Here is a 26,299-nt window from a genome sequence, read left to right on the forward strand (position 1 = left end):
TGGTCAGATTTTCAGAGTTGCTGCATACACACAGCACCTTTGACAATCAGCCTATATTGCCACAAGGTGGTGCTCTTTCTTACAAATCCTACTTGAACTCCAAGTGCAAGCAACCCTGTCACTACACAAGAGCAGAGTGGTTCAAATCAAACATTACTTATGTGAGTAGTTTCACTGAAGACTAAATATAAAGAATTCGACCTTTTGGTCTACAAATAAAAGTGGTAAAGAACAACATTACAATGTACCTTCATTAGCTACTGCCACAGTAATAAATTCATTAGTATTTATCTGATTATTTAACAAAAGGAAATCCATAAGGCACGTAAGACTTATTTTAAAAGTATAATTAAAATGTAGAACTTTTGGACTTAGGTTTGATAGAAAAAAATCCAGCTCGGTGTATTCAAATACAATACTGGTGGCGTACGTCCTTTCTGTTTTCTAGCTTATTATGTGTTTTGCCTGAACATTTGATATCCTCTCTGTGGTATTTGTTTGTGTGAACCAATAGTTGAATTCTGTTTGAAGCTTTATGCTTTTGTTTGATTACTAATCCTAGGGTGTGTGCAGTTCAATATTTTATGATAAAACACTTATTCTATAAGAATTATGGATTAAATAACCTTATTTTCTGTAAATGGTACCTGTTTAAATCTTCCTTAATGTTCAATTAAAAAAACAGATTTGTTAAATTTGCACTTTTTGTAGAACCTGAAGCTCTCAAAATACCTTAAAAGGTATCTGGATATAGCCACTGTACATATGGGCAAACTGAAGTATAGAGAAGGTAAGTGACTTTTCCAGGATAACACAGTGAGTCGCAGTGGTTTTCAAATTGTGGGTTGGGACTGGACCCCACAAAAAGGTTGAGAACAGACATTTACCATGGAAACTTGTTTTCACTACAACCCTGTTTGTAAAAAAAAAATAGCAACAAACAAAGAAACAAAATCTCCCAAACCCTAAAATAGTGGTTCTCAAACTTTTCTTTTTGCGGACCACTTGAAAATTGCTGAGGGTCTCAGTGGACCACTTAATGATCTTTCCAAATGTTGTTTGTACCATTAGCTAACTATTGTAAAGCACTTTGGATAAACGCACTATATAAAAAAAATGTTAATAATAAACATTTTTTGTTATACAAATAAAAGCACACAACTCATATTTTAATATCAGTAGTCTTACCTTTCTAATGCAATGGATGTGCCCTCTCCCCACCCACCCCGACAGCCCCTGAGCTGGGGTTGGGAAGGAGGGAGGTCTCTCCCCAGAAGCCGCAGCCCTGGAGCTGGGGAAAGTTGCCTCTTTCTCTGACCACCGCAGCACTGCACATCCCAAATTTCCCCCACCCCCTCTTCTCACCCCACTGCCCCCTTCCACCTACCTCCTATCTCCCCCAAGGCCACCACCTCAGCTTACCTGTGCATTTTCTCCAGGGTCCAGGCACCTAATTAGTGGAGCCACACCTGCGTGGCTCGACTAATTACATGGGTGGCCCTTCATTCTCTTGTGTGTGGCCACCCAGGCGTGTACCTTAGAGGGAACTATCCGCGGACCACCTGAATGGAGCTCGCGGACCACTGGTGGTCCACGGACCACAGTTTGAGAACCTCTGCCCTAAAACAAACAAAACACAGACACGCACAGATTGAGTAAAAAAGTTTGTCCAGCTATAGTTCAAGGCACAGCCCATCATCTGCATACTTGCAGTGGTACATCCTCTCTCCCTCCTAGAGTGGGTCTTCCCCCCAACAAATGGCCTAATGGTCTTTTCCTCTCAGTGCAGAGTTCTTTACTTTTTGAGAAGCAGCTTGTATTTTAAACAGAAGATTTCTCTCACGACATCAAACTCCCAACAACACAAAAGGAACAGTGCAGCAGGAGTAAAAGAAAAATATAGCACACAACAGCACCCACCTCCAGATACTAACTTCTAACTCTTGAAATGCCATGATATACAAATACAGCCCATCTGAAATAAAAATAAAATATAGCTGCCTCTGCCACACCCACAGCATGACACAAACTGTTCCACTCCTACCCTCCATAGACACCATTTTCTTTTAAATAGTCACACGTGTCAGAAAGAGGACTCTAATCAGGGCCTCATCTACTCCATCAGCAGAGGCAGTGGGAGGCAATACCCTTTCTGATGTGCTGCTGATTTGATGGCTTTGAAATTTACATTCATTTTTAGACTTCCCTACAGCATATGGCCTATGGTGCGTAATGGGGTATTATATAGTGCATGTTATCCTTGGGATAATAAAAGCCTGGTGTATGTGGCATTAGTTTTGTCTCATTCTCTGATCACAAGATTTCGTTTCTCTCTCTCTCTCTCTCTTTTTTTTTTTTTGTAATTTCACTCCCTTTTCTCTTTTGTTCCTTGTTCTCTGTTATCCATTTTTGTGCTTCATATCCCCTCTTCTTGATCCATGGTTAGATCCTCTCCTCCCAAACTAATTACTGATTGGTTCTCCCCTACTGCTCTGCTCTCTGTGGCTTCATACCACTGATGTGTTCTCTGTGGTCACCTAATCTGCTACTCTGCTCCCTGTGTGAGTAACAGCAGAGTGTAACTGACAAATCTCAGAACAGAGCGAGAGCTGTGATTTCTGTCACTTTTCCGTTGCTGGGTGCACAAGGAGAAGAGCAAGCAAGTAGTGGGGGAAAGTTGATACACCATATTGATGCTTATTTTCCCTTTTCAACCACTACCCTAGTTATAACTTTTAAATGATGGTAGATATTGTACTTAATATGTGCCACAAGCTTTACAGAATCAGGATAGTAAAGGTCTAGCTACAAAATTTAAATAAATATGAGACCAGAAGTTCTACCAAAAGCTTTTCAATTATTTGCTTTAAAAGATTGCCACAAATTCCCTGTTTGCATGGTAAAAGCAATTTCTGCTTTAAATTTGCAGCAAAATTGCAGAGACTCTGCCTTAAGTGGGTGCCAGAGGATTTTCCCAAGCTGAACTAAAATATGTTCACAGCAGAAAATTGAAATTATGATCATATTGGGAGAGTCTGTGATCCATGCTAAAGAGAAATGGCATTTAGTATGTAATGTTTTGGCTCTTAATACAAGTAGCTGTTTGCATAGCTAATATTGTGTGGACAGTATTATTTCATTTTTCTTGTTAAACATTTTTTATTCAATTTTGTTAATAGCGCTAGGTGTTGTACAAAAAATTAAATACCCAAAAATAAGAAACTAAACTGCAAGCAAGCAAAAAGAATAGAAAATACCTGCCCAGCTAAGAACATCCAGACTCCAAGTCTTTCCTTTAAAAAACAGCAAACAACAACAACAACAACATGAGCAGCAAATTCACATGGTTATGGTACAGCTGTGGTAGTGTGTAGAATGGACTTCCACCAGGAGTGGTCCATTTCAAGTCTTTTTCCTTCAGCAAGAGTCACTCTGAGAAGATTTAAGCTTCTTAAATCCCTCAAAATTACATCTTCCAACCTCATTCATTGTTGGCCTCATGCTCTACTTCCATCAACCTCAGTTCTATAAACCTATTGTAAAATTATATCTTCTTCTGCATGTTGGACATGACCCCACCATTGCAGTCATCTTGTTCTCAACTGATGCAAAACTGCAACTTGCCAGGATCATCCAAGTATCTTCTCATTTTGTGACTAAATCAAACCAACAGATGTTAAGTAACTTTTGACTCTGACTTTTGACACTGAAAACTGTTTAGTTTCCTCTTATCAGCTGTTTTTAACAGTCATATTTTTGCTACATATAACTTATCATATTGTGTTGAACTCTTGTATCTTAGCTGTCACACAGACCTTCCACCACACAAACAGAAGCTGAAATGCCATTGATGCAAAACCAATCAGATAGGATTTCTTTGGATATAGAACCTCCTGCTGTCAACTGATACCCATACAGCTAAAACTATTCACCCATTTAATGACATTGCCATGTACATGCAGCATGGGCAGGTCATTCACTTGCATTTTCTAGGAGGCATGCATAGCTTTGGGTTTATCGCCATTGATCTTAAATCCCATAGATTCTGCAGTTTTTTGCCACTCTTACAGCATTAGCTGCAAGTCAATATCATCTACATACTCGATCTTCTAAAGATGAAAATGTAAATGTTACACCACCTACTTTGACCTCAATTGGCTTTGTAATCAGATAGTTTATTAGGATATTAAATAACGTAAATGAAAGAACATATCCCTGGTGTACTCCTGATTCTACTGAAAACCAGGCTGTAATACAATCATTGACCCTTACACATCTGAATATACCGTAGTACAATTCCTCTGCTACGCACGCTAAGTCCTCAAGCACCCCATACTGGCATAGCAGTATTCACAGTGCTGATGGATGCATTGAGTCAAAAGCAGCTGCAAAGTCTATCATCAAGATGTATTGAATTAGCAGTTAAGAGGGCCTGTTGAAATGATCATAATCAACGATGGAATAGTATTGGGAAGTGCATTGAGGAAGCCTTCAACAGAAATGACCAGAAATGATCTTTGAGACTTTAAACGTCCTAATTGGACATCCATTCTTGTGGCTTCTGCCTGTTAAGAACAAAAATGGAGACTGCTGCCAGCATATTAATGCACAACTTAAGCATTGGCATGTGCATTTTTGTGAATTAATGAACAAATCCCTATCAAGATTTAAACTACAACTTAATCCCAAAATGATCCCAGCAGAGAACATGCTGGTGACATAAGAGGAAGTGATGCTTGCAGCCAAACAATTATGAAGTGGTCTTGAAAATATTTCATCAGAACTGCTTAAGTGTGGAGGACAGGACCTGGTTCACTGGTTTCATAGAAAAGTTTAGGAAACCAGTCACATTCCAGAAGATTTGAAAAGGGTATGCATCATCCCTTTCTTTCAGAAAATGAGAACACTCACCTTGCTCAAACCTTAGGTGAATAACACTGGTGTCAGTACCAAGGGAGGTTTTCACTATCATACTATTTAACAACTGAAGCTAATAACAAGTCATCAGGACCACATGGTATTCATGGTTCTGAAGGAACTCAAATATGAAATTGCAGAACTACTAACTGTGCTACGTTACCTGTCGCTTACATCAACCTCTGTACTAGATGACTAGAGGGCAGCTATGTAATGCTGGTTTTTGAAAAAGGCTCCAGAGGCGATCCTGGCAATTATAGGCCGGTAAGTCTAACTTTCAGCAAATTAGTTGGTTGAAACTATAGTAAAGAACAGAATTATCAGACACACAGATGAACACAATATGTTGGGGAAGAGTCAATATGGTTTTTGTAAAGGGAAATCATGCCTCACCAATCTATTAGAATTCTTTGTGGGTGTCAACAAACATAGACAGGGTGATCCAGTGGATATAGTGAATTGGGACTTTCAGGAAGCTTTGACAAGGTCCCTCCACAAAAGCTAGTAAGCAAAGTAGGCAGTCATGGGATAAGAAGGAAGGTCCTCTCGTGGATCAGTAACTGGTTAAAAGATAGGAAACAAAGGGTAGGAATAAAGGGTCAGTTTTCACAGTGGAGTCCTCCAAGGTTCTGTATTGGTACCAGTGCTGTTCAACATATTCCTAAATGATCTGGAAAAGGGTAAACAGTGAGACAGAAAAGTTTTCAGATGCTACAAAATTACTCAAAATAGTTAAGAGCTGACTGCAAAGAGTTACAAAGGAATCTCACAAAATTGGGTGAGTGGGCAACAGAATGGCAGATGAAATTCAGTGTTGATTAATGTAAAGTCATGCACATTGGAAAACATAATCCCAATTATACATACAAAATGATGGTATCTAAAATAGCTGTTACCACTCAAAAAAAGAGATCTTGGAGTAATTGTGAATAATTCTCTGTAAACATCTGCTCAATATGCAGTGGCAGTCAAAAAAAACTAGCAGAATGTTGGGAACCATTAGGAAAGGCATAGATAATAAGACAGTAAATATCATAATGCCACTATATAATTCCATGTAACATGTATTGAAAGTGTGGGCGTACATTTCCGGTCACCTCATCTCAAAAAAGACATTAGAATTGGGAAAAAGTACAGAGAAGGGCAACAAAAATTATTAGCCGCATGGAACAGCTTCCCTACGAGGAGAGATTAAAAAGACTGGTATGATTCAGCTTGGAAAAGAGACAACAAAGGGGTGGTGGTGGGGATATAATAGAGGTCTCTAAAATCATGAATGGTGTGGACAGTGTGAATAGGGAAGTGTTACGTAGCACTTCACATAGCATAGGAACCAGAGGTCACCCAATGAAGTTAATAGGCAATAGATTTAAAAAACAAAACAAAAAGGAAGTACTTCAGACAATGCATAGTCAACCAGTGGAACTCGTAGCCAAGGATGTTGTGAAGGCCAAAAAATTAAGTGGGTTTGTGACGGGGCGCACTTGCCCCACACTGGTACCACAAAAGTTAACTCTAATCTCTGGGCCAAGGAGGCCATGCCTCTGCGGCACTGCTGGGCATACTCCGGCTGGACACTTGATATAAAAGAGAGCAGCTTGGCTCATTCTTTCACACTGCAGGCTCCAGCCCGGGAACTGCACAAGCCACAGACGGTGGAAGCCAGGGACGCTGAGACTCCAGAGGATGCCCAAGAATTGTTGGAGCTGCTGGGAGCTGCACTAACTGAGGAGCCCAGAGACCCCGGAGACGCCAGGGCTACTGCATCAGGAAGAGGGTAGGAAGTAGCTCGGAGGGACTAGTTATTGTGCCGCGTGGGGTCTGTGTGTTTCAGGCAGATTACCCGCTGACCCAGTGACAGGCATACTTGCCACTGACAGGGCCCTGAGCTAGGACCCGGTGGAGCAGGGAGGGCCTGGGTCCCCTTACCCAGCCACCATACTGCCCCCCCCGACCCCCCCACAAGTGGTGGCCCACTTCTCTACTGACACACAGCCCTGCTGAACAGGGCAGCCCTATTGGTTCTGACTGCTAGGCCACACAGCCCTGAGAGAGGGCAACCATATTGACTTTTACCCCTAGGCCAAGCTATCCCAAGACAAGCAATGATTGTATAGACTCAGCCGTGGGGCCATCTTTACCATCACCCTGTCCCAAGAAGGGACTTGCCCCGTGACAGGGTTCAAAAATAGAATTGGATAAATTCATGGAGCATAGATCTGTCAATGGCTAATAGCCAAGATGGTCAGGGGTGCAACTCTATGCTCTGCATTTCCCTAAACCTCTGACTGCCAGAAGCTGGACTGGATGACAGGGGATGGATCACTTGATAATTGCCCTGTTCTGTTCATTCCCTCTAAAGCATTAGCCACTTGCATTTTTAACCAGTGCTCATTTAGGTCACTCTGAATATTTCCGCAGCTACCTAGCTCACATCCATATGCCAGTGTCAATGGCTACTGGGCCATTCATTCCACTTGAACCAGCCAGGTCAGAATGGAGACTTAAAATTGGTTGTTGTCAGCATGCTCAAGAGACTGTAGCTCATGTCTCCTCATTAGCCCTTCTATGCACAGTTGATCAGGAAGGATGATAATGACTTCTGTGGTACCCTACATGTGAGAGCCATCCAAGTAGAAGAGGCAGTTGATGGTTAAAAAAAAGTCAGTGTGGATACATTGGGCCAGAGTTGTTTTTAGGAGCACAATGTGTGGGGATGGATGCAATATACACACAGTCCCTCCACTCATGGACAGTTGTGTGGCTGGGACGCATGACTCTTTGGGAGGGAACAGATTATGGGATTACTGACACCTTTCTTGTTTGTTTGTTTGTTTTTCTGGGGAAATGCAAGTTTTGTTGTAATGGCTAAAACTCTACAGCAGCCCCTGAGAGGTACACAATCTACACATCCCCATGGGATGGCCTAGCTTCACCACTGATAGGGCCTAATTTGGCCACTTTGTGTGATTTGCTGGCCAGTTATAGGCCACCTCCCAGAGCTACAGTAGCCTGCCAGTGCCTACTATATTCTTGCTCCTTACAGAATTACTGTTACTTGACCCACCAGCTGGGTGATATCAGTGGACATGAGTCAGTCCCTATGCCTTTGTTCTTCTCTAGGATGAAGTGACCCACACAATAGCACAGTTTCTGTCCAATACCTGCTCCCACAAATGTCCTGAAGCATAGTATATTTCCTGCTCACCTCTGTCATACAACACTTCAGTGAATGAAATGTGCTTCCCTCTTTTTGCAGTGAAGATTGTTACTGCAGTTTCTCTTAATTTGCTTAGCAATTGCAATACAGGGGTCTTTGTCAGAAAAAAAAATATTGTTTATGACTAAGGGCAGTTCAAAACACAGGAGTACATCTCAAAAACATTCTGTCAAATGTAAATGGTAATGAGAATGGGCTAAATCCAATAAATGTAATGCTGTACATCCTGTAAAGGGCCAAATTCTGCCTTCAAAGATGTATGCACAGCTCCCATTAAAGTCAATTTTCTCCATCTGAACTCAGAATTTTGCTGCTGATCGTTGTTATTATATGTCTCTGTTTAGGTTGTAACGTGGCCCTTTGAGTGCCTCACAACTTTACTGACTTTATGCTTACCACATTCCTATAAGGTACATAAGTATAATCACCCCCCATTTCATAAATGGGAAATGAGACACAGAGATTGAGCCCATTTTGGCCAGCTTAACTCACTCTGAATAGTGGCTGGCATTGGGACTAATCCTGTTGACTTCAGTGGGGATCTTCAGGAGGTAAGGTACTTCTAAAAATATGTAAAGGTGGTAGAAGAAGACTCTAAGGGTATGATCTAAATCCCTGTGAAGTTAATAGGAGACTTTCCATTGATTTCTATGAGCTTTGGTGCCCAAGTGACATGTCCAAGGTGGCACAGGTGGAATGCAGTAGTGCTAGAAAGTGAGATCACAACTCCTGAGTCCCAATCCAGTACCTTAAACACAATACCATCTATTTTTACTAGAAATGAGTGGTTTCAAATGGCCATATACGCAGAGAGTTCTGCATGTGACGCATTCTAGCTGAATGTACTCAGGTAAGAGATCCAGGGTAAAATGTACAAAAGTACCTGAGTGAGTTAGGGTACATCTACACTGAAAAAATAATGCAGTAGTAGGTCTCAAAGCCTGGATCAACTAACTTGGGCTTGCACTATGGTACTAAAAATAGCACTGTAGATGTTCCCGCTTGAGCTGGTGCCAGTGCTCTGAGACTCTCCGCCTTGCCGGGTTCAGACCCCAGGTTTTGGCCAACCAGGAATGTCTAAACTACTATTTTTAGCCCTGTAGCATTAGGCCCACAAGCCCAAGCCAATTCACCCAGATTCTGAGACTCGCTGCCAAGGGTTTTATTTTTGCAATGTAGATGTATCCTCATTGACCAAAGTACCATTTTCAAAAGTGATTTAGAAAGTGCCTACGTCATTTCTGAAAATTGGACTTAGGCCTTGCAGTGCTGAGTGGAATAACTCTTAAATACCTTAGATATTTTTGAACATCTTGCCTTTAGACAATATGTATGTCAATTATATGTTTCTGCATGGATAATGATGTAGTTAGGTTAGTAGACTGGAAGTCAGAATACCTGGAGTCTATTTTCAACTCTTCCTCTAACTCAGGGGTTCTCAAACTTCATTGCACTGCAACCCCTTCTGACAACAAAAATTAGTACATGACCCCAAGCAAGGTGACCGAAGCCTGAGCCCCACTGCCTTCGGTGGGGGAGCCAAACCGAAGCTCAAGGGCGACTATTTTCAGTAAATGAAAAAAATAAAAATAAAAAGGGTTTTCAGTTCAACAACCACAACTAAAATAAAAATACGACCAAATTTTTGAATGTTTTGATGTATTTCTTTTATGTGTGGGGGGAGTCGGGGAGGAGGGAGAGGGCAGGGGAATTTTCCCAAGCACCTCCACCCTGAACATTGCTTTTTTTAAAATTTTCAGATATGGTTGTTTTGGGGTTGGCTCAGGCTCCGAGACAGACAAAGATAGGGTTGTATTCTTATTTAACTGAAATGCCCCTCTCAAGAATTCACAAGCTCTCTTGTGCCTATATGTCTCCTCCCCATGGCGGATTTCAGAATTGCTTTTCAAAAAGAGAAAACAATTGGACAGACCTACCCAGGTCAAGTTTTATCATATGGGGAAGAATGGTTGTGTTTAATAGTGAAAGTGAGATGTTTAATTCTGACTGTCTTTCAGATGATTTTTTTCTTTTGCTATTCCTCAACATGCTCCTAAATGTCAAACAAAACAAAAAGAAAAAGTGTAACACATAGGAGAAAAAAGTCCAGGAAAATAACTACCTTTGTAACTATTTTGAATACTGCTGTGTAAGGCCTCACTAACTAGATACAATAAAAATGTAAGGAATACATACATTGAATGATATAGTACATCTGTTGGTAAATAGGCTTTAAATGTTACTTTTGGAAATCAGGAGAAATAAGTTGACATCTAATTTTGTAAAGAGCAGTATGTTTAAAAAAATTTATTACATGGTAGTTAGGCATGCTTTCATTAAAAGGTGGGTAAATCTTGGTTTAGCTTCCAATTCAGGAAAACATCAATATGTTTTTAACATTAAGCACTTGAATTGTTTTGTTGAATCGGGGGATCCCTAACTTGAGTGGGTGTGCTCCTGATTTCTTTGAAGGGTTGTAGGTTTCTTTGGGAATTTTGTCCTACATCCATATGCTGCAGAATTGAGAGGTAATGGTATTCCTAACCACCAGGGTTAGAGTTATCCCAAGAACGCTCTTATAGAGAAGAGGAACCACCCAGGCTCCTATTCCCATCCTAGTAACGTCTACATCTCAAATCACCCTATGAAGTACAGTATTGACTAGGGTTGTGTGGGACAGTTGATGGGCAGGCTGAGGTCATGCAGTATCATCACATGAGATAGATGAAGCATCTCAGGGACCCCCAGGCTGTAATTTCTGGCTCTGTTTTCTCTTTGTGGGTAACCCTGGACCCTGAATGAATCTGGGTGTGGGCAGATAATCTCTTTGGTTTCAGAGTCCAGGAAGGTCCCAGTTACTTACAAATCAAGGCTCTCTAGAATGATGAGCAGATAGAAATATTAATCTTAATTCTAGCTTCAAATAGTCTCAGGTAGCTATTGTTAGCAACAGCGGAATGAATAAATTTCATATTAAACAATTTCTTCAATGGATTATACCTCTTTTGGTGTTTGTGAATTGTGCATGAACAGATCATGATTCTTTCCCCATGTCTATTTATCATTGTGAATTTTTTTTTGCCAAATTTATTTCTGTGAACAATTCTTGATTTGCAGCTTGTTCCAAAAGCAGATTTTGTTTTAAGTTATTGGACATTCAACATTAAAACCGCTTCAAGTGGACACACTTACATTACATGTTTCTGTCCCTTGGCAGAAGGAGTATAACTTAGAATCCAATTTCTCATCTCAGTGTTCACAATGATTACAAAATTCACTATTCACAAATAAGCCATATTTGCTTAAAATTGCCAGCTTCAATGAACATTCCTGCTAATAAACTCATTTACTAGAAGTTTTGTGGGAAGAAAATACAACCACACAAATTTGTTTAAAATCTTGAACAAGCATTGGCAGAAAAAGAATTGCAGTAATTAATAATCTGTGTTAAAAATGGAAATGTTATGCAAAGATTTGAGTTCGTCACAGAGTTACTGCTTTTTGATAAGCATGTGGCAGTGAACTTTACAGGACTGTTGGAAAACTGCCAAAAGCAATAATCAATAATGCCTTTAGAAAGGCATTTGTTTTCCATTTTCTTCTATTGCTATAAAGTCCCAACAAGTTTGAAGAACTTCTTTGAGGCAGATCACTTAATAAATGAATCATTCAATAAATTTTATTTAAAATTAGGGCTGTGAAGTGATTAAAAATATTAATCACAATTAATCGCACAATTAAAAAAAATTAATTGCAATTAATTGCACTGTTAAACAATAGAAAAAGAAATAGTATTTTTCAGTTCCCTAATACAAGTACTGTAGTGGAATCTCTATCATGAAATGTAGAATTATGTATGAAAAAAATTGCATTCGAAAACAAAACAATGTAAAACTTTAGAGCCTACAAGTCCACTCAGTCCTATTTCTTGTTCAGCCAATCGCTCAGACAAACAAGTTTGTTTACATTTCCAGGAGATAAAATGCTGCCCGCTTCTTGTTTACAATGTCACCTGAAAGTGAGAACAGGCGTTTGCATGACACTGTTGTAGCCAGCGTTGCAAGGTATTTACGTGCCAGATGCGCTAAAGATTCATATGTCCCTTCATGATTCAACCACTATTCCAGAGGACATGCATCCATGCTGATGACGGGTTCTGCTTGATAACGATTCAAAGCGGTGTGGACTGAGGCATGTTCATTTTCATTATCAGAATCAGATGCCACCTGCAGTAAGCGGACTTTCTTTTTTGGTAGTTCGGTTTCTGTAGTTTCTGCATCATAGTGTTGCTCTTTTAAGACTTTTGAAAGCATGTCCATCTCATATTTTGGACAGCACTTCGGATTCTTAAACCTTGGTTCGAGTGCTGTAGCTATCATTAGAAATCTCACATTGGTACCTTCTTTGCGTTTTGTCAAATCTGCAGTGAAAGTGTTCTTAAAATGAACAACATGTGCTGGGTCATCTGCTATAACATGAAATATATGGCAGAATGTGGGTAAAACAGAGCAGGAGACATACAATTCTCCCCCAAGGAATTCAATCACTAGGTAATGAATGCATTATTTTTTTAAACGAGCGCCATCAGCATGGAAGCGTGTCCTCTGAAATGGAGTCCGAAGCATGAAGGGGTATATGAATATTTAACATATCTGACTCATAAATACCTTGCAAAGCCGGCTACAAAGTGTCATGCGAATGCCTATTCTCACTTTCAGGTGACTTTGTAAATAAGAAGTGGACAGCATTATCTCCTGACATGTAAACAAACTTGTTTGTCTGAGCGATTAGCTGAACAGGAAGTAGGACTGAATGGACTTGTAGGCTCTGAAGTTTTACATTGTTTTGTTTTTGAGTGCAGTTATGTAACAAAAAAAAATCTATATTTGTAAGTTGCCCTTTCATGACAAAAAGATCGCACTACAGTACTTGTATGAGTTGAATTGAAAATACTATTTCTTTTGTTTATCATTTTTACAGTGCAAATATTTGTAATAAAAATAATAATATAAAGTGAACACTTTGTATATAAAAGTATATATAAAGTACACTTTGTATTCTGTGTTGTAATTGAAATCAATATACACCTCTACCCCGATATAACGCGGTTCTCGGGAGCCAAAAAATCTTACGGCATTATAGGTGAAACTGCATTATATCGGGGTAGCGTCGGGGTAGCGTCGGCATGGCTCCAATGGTGATTTAAAGGGCCCGGGGCTCCCCGCAGCGGCCAGAGCTCTGAGCCCTTTAAAGCACTGCCAGAGCCCCGCTGCCGGAGCCCTGGGGTAGCAGTGGCAGGGCTCCAGCGGTGATTTAAAGAGCCCCGGGCTCTGGCCGTTGTGGGAGCCCCGGGCCTTTTAAATCTCCGCCCGAGCCCCGCTGCCAGATATAACGCGGTAAAGAAGCCCCGCCCCCCAGAGCGCTGCTTTACCGCATTATATCCGAATTCGTGTTATATCGAGTCGCGTTATATCGGGGTAGAGGTGTATTTAAAAATGTAGAAAAACATCAAAAATATCTAATACATTTCAACTGGTATTCTATTATTACACAGTGCGATTAAAACTGTGATTAGCCACGATTAATTTTTTTAATTGTGATTAATTTTTTGAGTTAATCTTGTGATTTAACTGTGATTAATCAACAGCCCTATTTAAAGTGGGATATTTGGAAAGTAGAATTTTATGTGTTTTTCAAAACTGGAAGATTAAAAGTGTTGGTATTCAACAAAATGTCAAATGTGGATGAACATGAAGTACCAGATCAAATGATACCAAAAAGTACATCCCCCACAATCAAATACAGTCCTCAGAAGCGTGGCTCTTGAATTTCAACAATGAGACTATTAAAGCCTTCTCTGATCTCCTTCTGTATCACAAACTCCCCACTTTCAAAGTGATTCACAGCTCTGCCCTGCTTATTAGCTCCTATCTGTCGTCTCCAACCATTCATGAGTCATGACCTACAGTCTGCCAACACAGTACACCTTGTTTCCTTTCCCCAGAAGAAACTCTGGGCCTTTTCTAATGACATCCACTAGCCTGGAACATCCTCACTGATCCTGTGCACCGTGCAACTGCCTTCAAATTCTTCTTCAAGGCTTTCTGCTTTTGGTCACTCTCCCATCGCTGACCTCTTCCCGCTAGGCCTCAGCGTAAACATAATACTTCTAATTAATGTAGATTAAAAATGCAAAAAAGTATGTATGTAATGTTAAGCACATCTCGTGATCTTTCACTTCTGCAGCAATTATCCTTCTGTATCCAGTCCCCTTCTCATTGTTTAATGCCATTTGTTGTCATTCATTTAAACTGTAAGCCCTCTGAGACAGAATACTGCCATTTTATTTGTTTGCTAAGTGTTATTCTGTCTGACAAATAAATAAATAGTAATCCCTTTGTTTCCCTGTATTTTAGAAATGGTGGTGAGACTCATGGAGACTTATGGCTGGAAATCTGAATCTGTTTGTGCTCTCTAATGGCTCTGCAAATGCCTTGATTTTCACCTCCTCCCCCCATCACTGAGGGAACTCAACCCAGTTTCTGTGCATCTATCAAGGTACATATAAGAACAATAGAAAGTATTATGGGCATGTGTATTTATTTTTGTACAAATTATTTAAAATTTACATGCAAATAAACTGAAGTACACAGGCACCTTGTTAATATGGTCCTTGGCTTGGGTGCACCAGATTAGATATTAGAAATTGTGAAAGTGGAATGAATTATATTAAAGAAATAGAATGAATTAAAGAATGCTGTATGTACCTTTAAGTAGAAATGAGAAATGCTGCAATCCATGTGGCAGGAAAGCAGACATTAACTGCTTAATGAATTGCCCCACTTAAGGGCAATTGGTGAAGCATTAGCCTTAGATCCATAAAAGTTAATAAGGAAGCAGGATATGCATATTGTGCCCCATGCAAATTTTACAATTTTGCTCTCTCTGTCCCTTTGTTTAGTTCGCACCCTTTTATCTGTATAAATAAGACTGTTTGAATCTTGCATGGGGGCTCACATTATCTGAATGTATTAGCAGAGCGCTGTGCTAATAAAACAGAGTGGTCTGACAAACTATGAGTCCTGAGTCTAACTTTGACAAAATGTTGCACCTGCATCTGGCTAACCCTGGAACCCATTTGAGGCAAGAAACAAGATTCAAATTTTTAAACATTGATGAGAATTAATCCCTGAAATACATTACCCAGGAATTCAGTAAATTTTCTATCATGGGAAGTCTTAAAACAAAGATTCGATGTCTTTGTATAGGATAGGCTCTAGTTCAGTGGTGGGCAACCTGCGGCTCATCAGGGAAATCCACTGGCGGATTCCCGCAGCTCCCATTGGCCAGGAATGGCGAACTGTGGCCACTGGGAGCTGCGGGCGGCCGTGCGAATGTAAACAAACTGTCTGGCGGCCCGTCAGCAGATTACCCTGATGGGCCACGTGCGGTCCGCGGGCCTCAGGTTGCCCACCACAACTCTAGCTCAATCACAAGGTAAATACAGGAATCTCTGGGTGACAATTGATGTCCTACGTTATACAGGAGGTCAGACTCTAACATAGTAGTACCATCCGGCCTTAATCTAGGAATCTAGATAGTTTACAAATTAAGAAAACACACCTGAAATTATTTGATTTGACTGCTAAAATGCTTCTAGGAAGACAGTCAGAAAACACACACACACACACTCACACACTTTAGAAGAGAACATGATTTAGAAGAGAAGATTTGATAGACGTAAACTCATCCATATTAGGATAGTGACTAGAACTGCTACTTTATGGCCCTTAACAAGGGCTAAAATTGCATCACATTTGACCTTTCAGGCAGAAGGATTAATGAACAGAATACCAACTTGCAGACACTGTTTCAAATCGAGGAGTGACGTAAACCGGTTTGCAAATGGGTGTATATAGTAAAGTGGTGTATTGGGAAATTGGGATTCACCTTGTGCGCAAAATTGAAATAATATACAGCTCCAGGGGGGGTTACCAGGAAAGCCAGCTAACAGCAGCATTCAAGATTAAGAAGGAGGACATGTTTTAACTTCCACCTTGCTCTCAGTTGATTTTTTGGGGGCTTCCTCTTGCCCCCTCAACATGAAGGTTACTCACATTACACGCCTGTTGAACACTGACAGTGCAAGTTACTGCACCCCTTAGAACAATTTTCTGACAAGCTTGCATCTGACCTTTAACATACATCACTGATGAACTTAGTCTGCTAGTCAAGGAAAGCCAGACACCATATGCCATGTCCTTTGGATTTACAGCTCCAATAACCTGACTTGCATGAGTTTCATGAGATTAGGTAACAGTCTAGCAGGTTTATCATTAGCCATACAATGAATCCATGGATGATTCAGCCTGACAGTGATAAACATGTCAGGACAGGACCATCATTTCCCTCTGCAACAAGGGAACAATCATCCTCTTGTCAGTTATCTACAGTAACCTGTATCATCATAAATGACTCATTGGCAGATATTTTCAAGTTTCTTCAGAGGTGTGCTTTCACCTCAAAGGGGGCCATGTTCCTCTAATATCCATATTTCACTATTTCATTATGAAACTCAACATCCAGCAAAAACTACTTTTAATTCAAGAGCAAATAATTCTACTATTTTATCTGTTACTCTTATTACATCTATCTTTAATAATGCATTGAAATTAAAACTTGCCTTTCCTGCACATCACAGGCTTGAGTTATGTTAGTATAACCTTTATTTCAATATTTAATGCAATACTGCCATAATAGTAAACCAGTAATAGTTATCCCTCCCACAAAAAGAAAAATAGAAAAATCCAAACTCTTTTCTTGTTATAATTGGTGTCTGAACATAACTTGGGATTTTTGGCCCTGAATTGTCTTCTATATAGTTGTAATTCATTGGATATTATGGCCTGACAGAATCAAATGCATTATTGTTATGGAGATAATATTTTTCTTGGCAATGCTATGTCAGAACTATGAATGCAGTGGATGAAATCTCACAAACGTGTTCACTGTTTTTTAAAAATAGGGGGCCAAATTTTGCCAGCCTTATTGATCTTGAGGGAGATTTCCAGAGGAACAAAAGGCAGGGAGGCACCCAGCTCCCACAGACTTTCAGTGGGACTTGTGCACCTAAGTTGCAGTCCGTGCCTTTGAGTAGTGCCTTATTCTGCAAGTAGCTGCATTGATTTCAGTGGTATTTCTGTTGGAGGAAGATACTATTTAGCATAAGGTGGCACAAGTTAGGCCATAGGCTCTGTGCAGACATTTTCATGGAAAAGCCATTAAAGGGTGTAACAGGATCTGCTACTCACGCTCCGCGGTGCCTCCTCATGGCTCATCTGGGTAATTAGCTTGCCACTGTCTGCACCTCCTCTTGTGGTTGCTCAGCCTGTTGCCTCAGTCACTCTCTCTGTGGCCCCTCTCTTGCTAGTCAGGAGCTGCAGCACCTCTCCTTCACCTCCAATCAAACTTCCTCAGTCTCAGGCAGTCTCCAGATCCACTGCGCTGGCTGCACCACTCCTGCAGTGGCTGGTAGTGGAATGTGGGCTGCCCTTTATCCAAGTTCCAGTCCAGGGACCCTCAAACCACCAGTTCAGGTCTATACTCTCTGACTTTACTGCTCAGTGGTTTGAGCATTGGCCTGCTAAACCCAGGGTTGTGAGCTCAATCCTTGAGGGGGCCACTTAGGGATCTGGGGCAAAATCAGTACTTGGTCCTGCTAGTGAAGGCAGGGGTCTGGACTCAATGACCTTTCAAGGTCCCTTCCAGTTCTAGGAGATAGGATATCTCCATTAATTAATTAATTAATTAATTAATTAATTAATTATTTTTTTATTTATTCCCTTTTCAGGCTCACGCCTTTGTATCAGGGAGCGTGACTGCAGGTTCACTTCACTGCAACCCCCTCCATCCTCAGCTCCTAGGCTTTATAGAAGCCCTGCCTGTTCCTGCCCAGGTGAATGTTATTCTCAGTTAGTATCATTGCCCCCTTAGCTGACCCCAACAGGTGCACCTCTATTGCCACTTGTTTGCTATACATCTCACAACATTGTGTGACATGTAATGCTGTGGTACAGGCCATATACTGTTGAATTCAGTTGCTGTGGAGCAAACACATTACATCATATTTTCTATTAACCTAGTCTGTGAGTCAGTCAATAATGCTTATAACTCTTACTTTTCAAACAGGAGATAGGTGTCCTTAATCCTGTGTCGCACAATGAAAGGTATTTTATGGCTCCTGTGGACAACTGGTATTATTTGGGTTTCTCTCTTGTTATCCCTCAGATTTCCATGGCTTTGTTGTATATAGCAATTAAGCCTTCTTGGATGAAAGGTTCGTTACCCTTACTGTTTCTTTGTTGTGGACTAGTACCAATACTGCATATGCTGTCCTGCCTAGTAAGTGGGATGTCACTTCTGTGAAGGGTAAAACAACTTTTCATAAAGTTCTAGCATTCTCTCTCTCAAATCTTTTTAAGTGTATCTAGGACCATTCAGATGCTACAAGTGAAACTCCAAGCTTGGCAAGAAGCTTGTTCTCTGGAATTGCCTCAGGTGTGCTCAACACATTGTAACACATTAGTTTGTCAGCCAGTATGAACAGACCTTCCACATGGAGGTCACACAAAAGAGTTTATCTCTTGCCTTTCTATTACATTTTCGGACATTACTTATACCCCTTTGCATACTCTACCATAGTGACTTAACCAGCACATTGATGACAAAGCCTTCCATATATAAGACAATTTTGTGGGCCATGCGCATATCTACACCACTGACATTCCTCACCCAAAGGCCTCTTCAGGCTTTTTTCTATCCTTCTTAACTTTCTCCTGCTCATTCCCTGAGGGGCAATTCTGGCTGCTAAACTGTGCCAGACTTCAACTAGTAGAAGCTGTCCCAGAGGTGTGCAGAAGGTGTGGAATTTTTTGGCCACTAAACCTCTTTTTCACTTCTAAAACACCCATCTTTTTAAGTGGTGTTTTGTGCTCCACTCTGAAGCAGAGGTCTAACAGTAAAGGACCTCTGGCAGGCTCTTTTGTCCAAAGCCATTTTACTCATTTGAAGGCTAAGTTGACACCCACTTCTCCCTGGACCATTAGACTTTGGAGCCATCAAATGTGCCTGCTAGTGAAACTCTGCTCCAAGGGATGTGATTGGCTGGGTTGATTATGTGGCCCACCCCACAAAGGCATGCATACTGGTGTCTGGCAGGAGGCATGTGAATCAGCACAAACTGGTCATTTCAAAAGTAGTAGAAAGGATTGCTGCTGGGTTAGTTCCTTCCAGGACTCTCGAGCTTCTCTGCCTACATCTGCTCTGGACACACTGAATGACTTCTGAATGGGTGCCTGAGTCGAATGAGAACTTCAGCTCAGGCACTACTGCATGTGCACAGGCTCCCACAGTTCACCTTTGGCAGGAAGAACCAGAATTGAAACAATTTGTCCAAAAACAGACTATATTTCATGCTGAAAACCTGCCTCTTGGTCTCCTACGGTCACTGTACATGATCCTCATGGAACAGCCTTGTCCATGCTGGTCCACCTCAGTTTCATTCATTTTTTCCCAAAGATGGACCTCTACCTTGAAACCTACAAGTAATTATAATGATCTGTCTGTAGAGTAATCTGGAATTAGCTATATACTTTTTTAAAAGTACAATAAATTAGGATATGACCAATCACTAGCAGAGAACCTTTCGTTCTCCTTTTCTCTACCCTCTGCCTCTGTTTTGTGTTGGCTAGAACACAAACTCTTCAGGATAGAGAATATTCCTTTTGTTTGAAAGTAGTTGGCCCATTTTGGGCACTAATGGACACAATGAAAATGAAAACAATGACAGTATATTGCCAGCAATGACATATCCCATTGAGAAATGCAGGAATCACCAAGACCCTCTTCACTTTCCCATTTTAGCATATAATGCAATACTGGCCAGCTGATTAACATTTTGTTTCTGATAATTCACTAACTGATCGGCACATAATCCATAGTGCTACCCATATATATATATATATATATTACTTTGTATAGTGGTAGCCATGATTTTCAATCTCTGCTTCATGTGTATTGTAACAAACTGTAAAATCTCTCTTCAAGTTCATTACTATCTGCCATTTTAATAACATACAAACCAAATGTAATACAAATGTTACTCATTAAAGTATCCTGAGTTTTTACAATTAAATAATAAACCATGATATTGTGCTGACATAAACACTACATCAATTACCTTCAACACTCTAAAATAAATCTGCCTAATAATACACTTTCTGAAACAAGAATGGAGCAGAGTGCTTCATATATTTTATACATTTTTTAGGAACAGGCATTCCTAGGTTTTGTACACTAGATGGCACTTATTCTATCATTTGTTTTGTGGGAATAGTACAATGTAACGTACATACAGTTTTCTTCAATGTCTGAACTCTAGCAGCTATAAGTCTTTTCCTGTTTGCTTGTAGTCAACTGAGTAAGTTCATTTGGATATTCTCTATGAACAAATTCAAATAATGGATTCTAGTCTATATGAGATACCTCTGCAATAGATTAACTATAGAAAGAAAATTCCAGACCAAATCCTCAGCTGATGTAAAACTACATAGCACTCCGGAATCAATGGAGCCATGTTGATTTATATCAGCTGAGAATCTGACAGTCAGTTTTCACTATTTGTGTATTTATTATTGGTAGGATAGTTAAACTGGCTGAAATAACAGTAAAAAATGATTGCATTTCAATTATCTTTAAATTGATTCATTAAATACACTCAAGCAGAATACTAAGTTCAGCAAGTAAAACATTAGTCAAACCAAAGAATGCTCAAGTTGAATAAAGGGAAGGAATAAATACATTTGTACTAAGAAATAATATAAATGTAATATTTCAAACTTATACTTTGCAAGACATATAAGCAAACAGGCATGGCATTAAGTCTTTGAAGTTTTATTTAAAATGTATCAGGATCCATAAAAATACACACACACACACACACACACACACACACACACACACACACACACACACTTACTTCCTTTTTACACATCAAGTATAAATGAGATTGCTGCCAGGGCTGGATTAACCAATGCTGTTAAAATAAGAATTTACAAAATTTTATTTGTTCCTTGAATGAAAAAAATTTAAAGGGTTACCCTTACTATCAAAAACTCACTTGCAGTGAGTGGTCTTCTTGGGTAATAGGTAGCTAAGCATTGCAATAGCCCACTCCTTAACCCCTCCAGCCTCAGTATTCTTCTCTTAGGGCCTGGAAACCTGTATATACAGATTTGAGGAACCGATGATTCAATGCAGTCCTAAAGGAGGGACTTTCTGCAGAAGAGAAGCAACTTTTAGGGTTACACAGTCTTTTCATCTACACCCATTGTTGTCTGGCACACATACCCCATGGCAAGGTGCTGACCTATTTGTGAGCAGGCAGCACAGCAGGCCACCCAAACAGATGGGCAAAAATGTAGGCAGCCAAGAGACCATGTTTGTACGTCAAGCATGGGTGCTGAGGGCATGATTCCCAGCTGAGAACATTGAAATAGTTGTTATTTGGCACTTATGCTCCTGTCATTAAAAAGAATGTGCTGCCATTAATTCAGTGTTGAGTTTAACTACCTTTAAAAATGACTTCCATTATATATCTGTGCATGGTTAGATTATGGATATGTTGGACCTCATAGAATTCTGGAAGAAGAATGAGATGAGTATTAACTAGAGAGAGACAGAAGGGCATTGCATGGTTGTACGATTACAGAAATGCCTGAGTTCTAATCCTGGTTCTGCCACTGACTCCATATGTGACCTTGCGCAAGTCACTTAACCATTGTTCTCTCAGTTTCTTCATCTTAAAATGGGGATAGTTACCAGTACTTACTTACCTATTTCCAAGGAGTATTGTGAGCATTGGATGGTTGTTTGTAAAGCATTTGGAATATTAAATGATCAATATTATTATTAGTCTCTACACTTTTTAATCTCCTTGAGGATGAGTCTGTATAATAAGTGAAAAACACCTTTTGTAGTCCTGAAGAATTTCACTTGAATAGACAGACATACTCTTGGGCTTAAAAATGAAGGACATGTCAGCATTGTTTAGATTAAAACAAAGAATCTGGAAGCAGAAATATAAAGAATTGCAAAAACTTCCACTTTGTCTATTACAATACTGTACACTTCATTGACTTTCAACATAATCAGCATGCAAAATGTAGATGAGTGGGTTTAACAAATGATTTCAGAATAATGCCAAGATTAATAATAGTAACTATTTATATAGTACTCTCTGCTAAAACTGTTTTAGAAAAAAAGGTAAATAGAAAAGACATAGGCCATATATACATTTTTGCAAACCAGAGAAACATGTTAAGATAGGGGAAAAGTTTAAATAAGTACTGTAATGTGTCAGTTATTAGGGGTATTTAATATTAATGTCAAATGTTGATTCATTTCTAATTTCTTGACTACTTTGTTCCTTATATGACAAGCACACAATTTATATCACAGAATTTAAAGCCAACATTTCTTACTTGGGTGCATATTGTTAGGCAACTAAGTCTAGATTTAGCCACCTAAATACAAGTGACCTAAGCCTAAATTTTCAAAAGTGACAGATGATTTTGGATGCCCCGCTTGATAAACCTTTTATGGCCTGGTTTTCTAAGGGAAGATGCCCAGCACCTTCTGAAAATCAGACCCCTTTTAGATAGTCTCAACTAGGGCACTCAAAACTTGAGGCCTCCAAAAATCACTAGTAAATTGCCAGTTTAGTAACATCTTATTCTGTATGTAATCACATTGACTTGAATGGGACTACTCATGGAGTAAGGTATTGTTTACCATAAGAGTATCAGAATTTGTTGCATACTTCTTTTAGCATATTACTATAGCTATAAGGAACTAATTCTTAAAAGATTGCCACATCTACTGATAAACTAATTATTTATCAATTAGCAGTTTACACACAAGCATATTATCCAAATCAGTTACAGCCTGTGCTGAGGTTACATTTAAAAGCTTTTCAATTATATTAGGATAAGAACAGGTATACAGTCTTTCTCTGGACATGGTATAAACCATACACATTCTAGGTAAATACTCTGATAGCCAGTTATATGAAAGTCCATTAAGAGTTAAATTTCAGGAAAATATTGTTTTGGCACACAACCTTTATTTTAAAGTCATGTTAAGCACACAACTGTCCTAAAAAATCACTTGTGACCTAACCAGTAATGTGCTCTACATTTAGTAAACCTTAACTAATTTAATTCACTCACTGTACATTGCACAGTAGAAGCCGTGAGGAGAAAAAAAAAAATCTTACATCATTGTGCAACTTGGTTCCCATTTCAATTAAAGGAACACAACTCTGATACAGGGGGAAAAAAATCCAGCACAAACAGTGAACTGGATGAGATGCATTTATAATCCAATTCACAGAAGTTATAAGGCAGCAAAGCAGCAATGAGTTTTTATGATTATTAAAATGTCAAAAAAAATCTAAACAGTTATATTGAGAATTCCCCAGAGATGCTAATAGCCACTGTTCCATTGCACAACATCCCACTAACAATGGACAGACAGAGGGCTCTATATGGCCATTACCATGCAATTTAAAACTGTATAAAAATAATTACTACTAGACAGTTTAGGAATTCATTAAAAGTATCCTAGGTCAGGGGAAGCAGAAATGCAGTTCCTGTGCTCTCCTTACGACAATGACGCCTCCCTTAGAGCATACCCCATTCTGGCCATTCTGAAGAGGATAGATGTAAAAAGACAGAACAATTGCTCTCCCTCCCCCCTGAAACTGATCCTGGCCTCCTCTTAAGGCACAGTGCAGCATATGCATTTCCATTGCTTGGTGGATAGCTCTTATTGTCCCTACCGAACACACAATACATCCTGCTTCTCCCCTTGCGGAAGTGTAGCTGTGCACTGTCCCCCAACTTGGGCCTATAACCTACAGACACAGTCATTTATAGCAATGTGCAATCGTGCCCTAGGAATGCAACTGTTACTGAATTTTACTGTTTGTAATATCTTCATCGCCCTGGGATAATAATTACAGCTGTCATGTGATTAAAAAAATTAATCACGCTGTTAAATAATAATAGAATAGCATTTAAATATTTTTGGGTGTTTTCTACATTTTCAAATATATTGATTTCAATTACAACACAGAATGCAAAGTGTACAGTGCTCACTTTATATTTATTTTGATTACAAATATTTGCACTATAAAAAGCAAAAGAAATAGTATTTTTCAATTCACCTAATACAAGTACTGTAGTGTAATCTCTTTATGATGAAAATTACTTACAAATGCAGAATTATGTAGAAAAAATAACTGCATTCAAAAATAAAACTTTAGAGAAGTCCACTCAGTCCTACTTCTTGTTCAGCCAATCACTCAGACAAACAAGTGTGTTTACATTTCCAGGAGATAATGCTGCCCGCTTCTTGTTTACAATGTCACCTGAAAGTGAGAACAGGCATTCTCATGGCACTGTTGTAGCCGACATTGCAAGATATTTACATGCCAGATACACTAAATATTCATGTGTCCTTTCATGCTTCAACCACCATTACAGAGGACATGTGTCCATGCTGATGACGGGTTCTGCTCAATAACGATCCAAAGCAGTGCGAACCGACGCATGTTCATTTTCATCATCTGACTTAGATGCCACCAGCAGAAGGTTGATTTTCTTTTTTGGTGGTTTAGGTTCTGTAGTTTGCACATTGGAGTGTTGCTCTTTTAAGACTTCTGAAAGCATTCTCCACACCTCATCCCTGCTCAGATTTTGGAAGGCACTTCAGATTCTTAAACCTTGGGTCGAGTGCTGTGGCTGTCTTTTGAAATCTCAAATTGGTACCTTCTTTGTGTTTTGTCAAACCTGCAGTGAAAGTGCTCTTAAAATGAGCAACGTGCGGGGTCATCATCCGAGACTGCTATAATGTGAAATATATGGCAGGCTGGGGGTAAAACAGAGCAGGGGACATACAATTCTCCCCAAGGAGATCAGTCACAAATTTAATTAACGCATAATTGTTTTTAACGAGTGTCATCAGTGGGGAAGCATGTCTCCTGGAATGGTAGCCGAAGCATGAAGGGGCATATGAATGTTTAGCATATCTGGCACATAAATCCCTTGCAATGCTGGCTACAAAGTGCCATGCAAATGCCTGTTCTCACTATCTGGTGACATTGTAAATAAGAAGAGGGCAGCATTATCTCCCGTAAATGTAAACAAACTAGTTTGTCTTAGCGATTGTCTGAACAAGAAGTAGGACTGAATGGACTTGTAGGCTCTAAAGTTTTACATTGTTTTGTTTTTGAGTGCAGTTTTGTAACAAAAAAATCTACATTTGTAAGTTGCACTTTCATGATAAAGAGATTGCACTACAGTATTTGTATGAGGTGAAATGAAAAATACTACAGTAACTCCTCACTTAAAATCATCCTCGTTAACGTTGTTTCATTGTTACGTTGCTGATCAATTAGGGAACAAGCTCGTTTAAAGTTGTGCAATGCTTCCTTATAACATTGTTTGGCAGCTGCCTGCTTTGTTCACTGCTTGCAGGAAGAGCAGCCCATTGCAGCTAGCTGGTGGGGGCTTGGAACTAGGATGGACTGGCAGCCCCCCTATCAGCTCCCAGCTCCCCTAAGTTCCCTGTGCGACAGCCGCCCAGCAGGCTATGAATTGCCGGTAGTTCAGCTGTTCCTCCCCCCACTGCCTTAGAGCTGCTCCTGGGAGCCTCCTGCTTACTGTGCGAGGGTGGGGGAGAGGAGGGCTAATGTCAGGGTGTCCCCCTCCCCCCTGCTCCTGCCCCCCGCTTACCCCTTCTCCATATAGAGCAGGGTGGGGACAATGCAGGCAGGGCCATCCCTAGCTATTCTGGGGCCCTACGCAGTCCCCCTGCAGGGGGGGGGGGCAGGCCTCTGCGGAGGGGAGCGGGGGGGGCTGGCCCCAGGCCTCCGCAGGGGGTGAGTGGGGCTGGCTTGGGGGACAGAGGGGAACCACCCCCCAGCACTCACCAGCAGTGTGGCTGGGGCCAGGACTGGGGCGGGGGCCCTGGGGAAGAGCCGGAGCAGGGACTGGAGCAGCACACAGCTACACAGGGCACCAGGAAATTTGCTGGTGCCCT

At 40.2% G+C, this 26,299-nt stretch overlaps 1 protein-coding gene across 1 annotated transcript in view; it reads right to left on the reverse strand.

Annotated features, from left to right (window-relative positions):
• The window catches only part of PPFIA2 (PTPRF interacting protein alpha 2), a 627,181-nt gene that overhangs the window by 493,836 nt on the left and 107,046 nt on the right, over nucleotides 1-26,299 (reverse strand). The window contains exon 3 of the mRNA XM_065422644.1: nucleotides 7,378-7,420. Coding sequence (XP_065278716.1) covers nucleotides 7,378-7,420 — 43 coding nt within the window. The remainder of the gene's footprint in view (nucleotides 1-7,377; nucleotides 7,421-26,299) is intronic.

The sequence above is a fragment of the Emys orbicularis genome, chromosome 1 (assembly GCF_028017835.1).
Source record: "Emys orbicularis isolate rEmyOrb1 chromosome 1, rEmyOrb1.hap1, whole genome shotgun sequence".
In the NCBI taxonomy this organism is placed as follows: Eukaryota; Metazoa; Chordata; order Testudines; family Emydidae; genus Emys; species Emys orbicularis.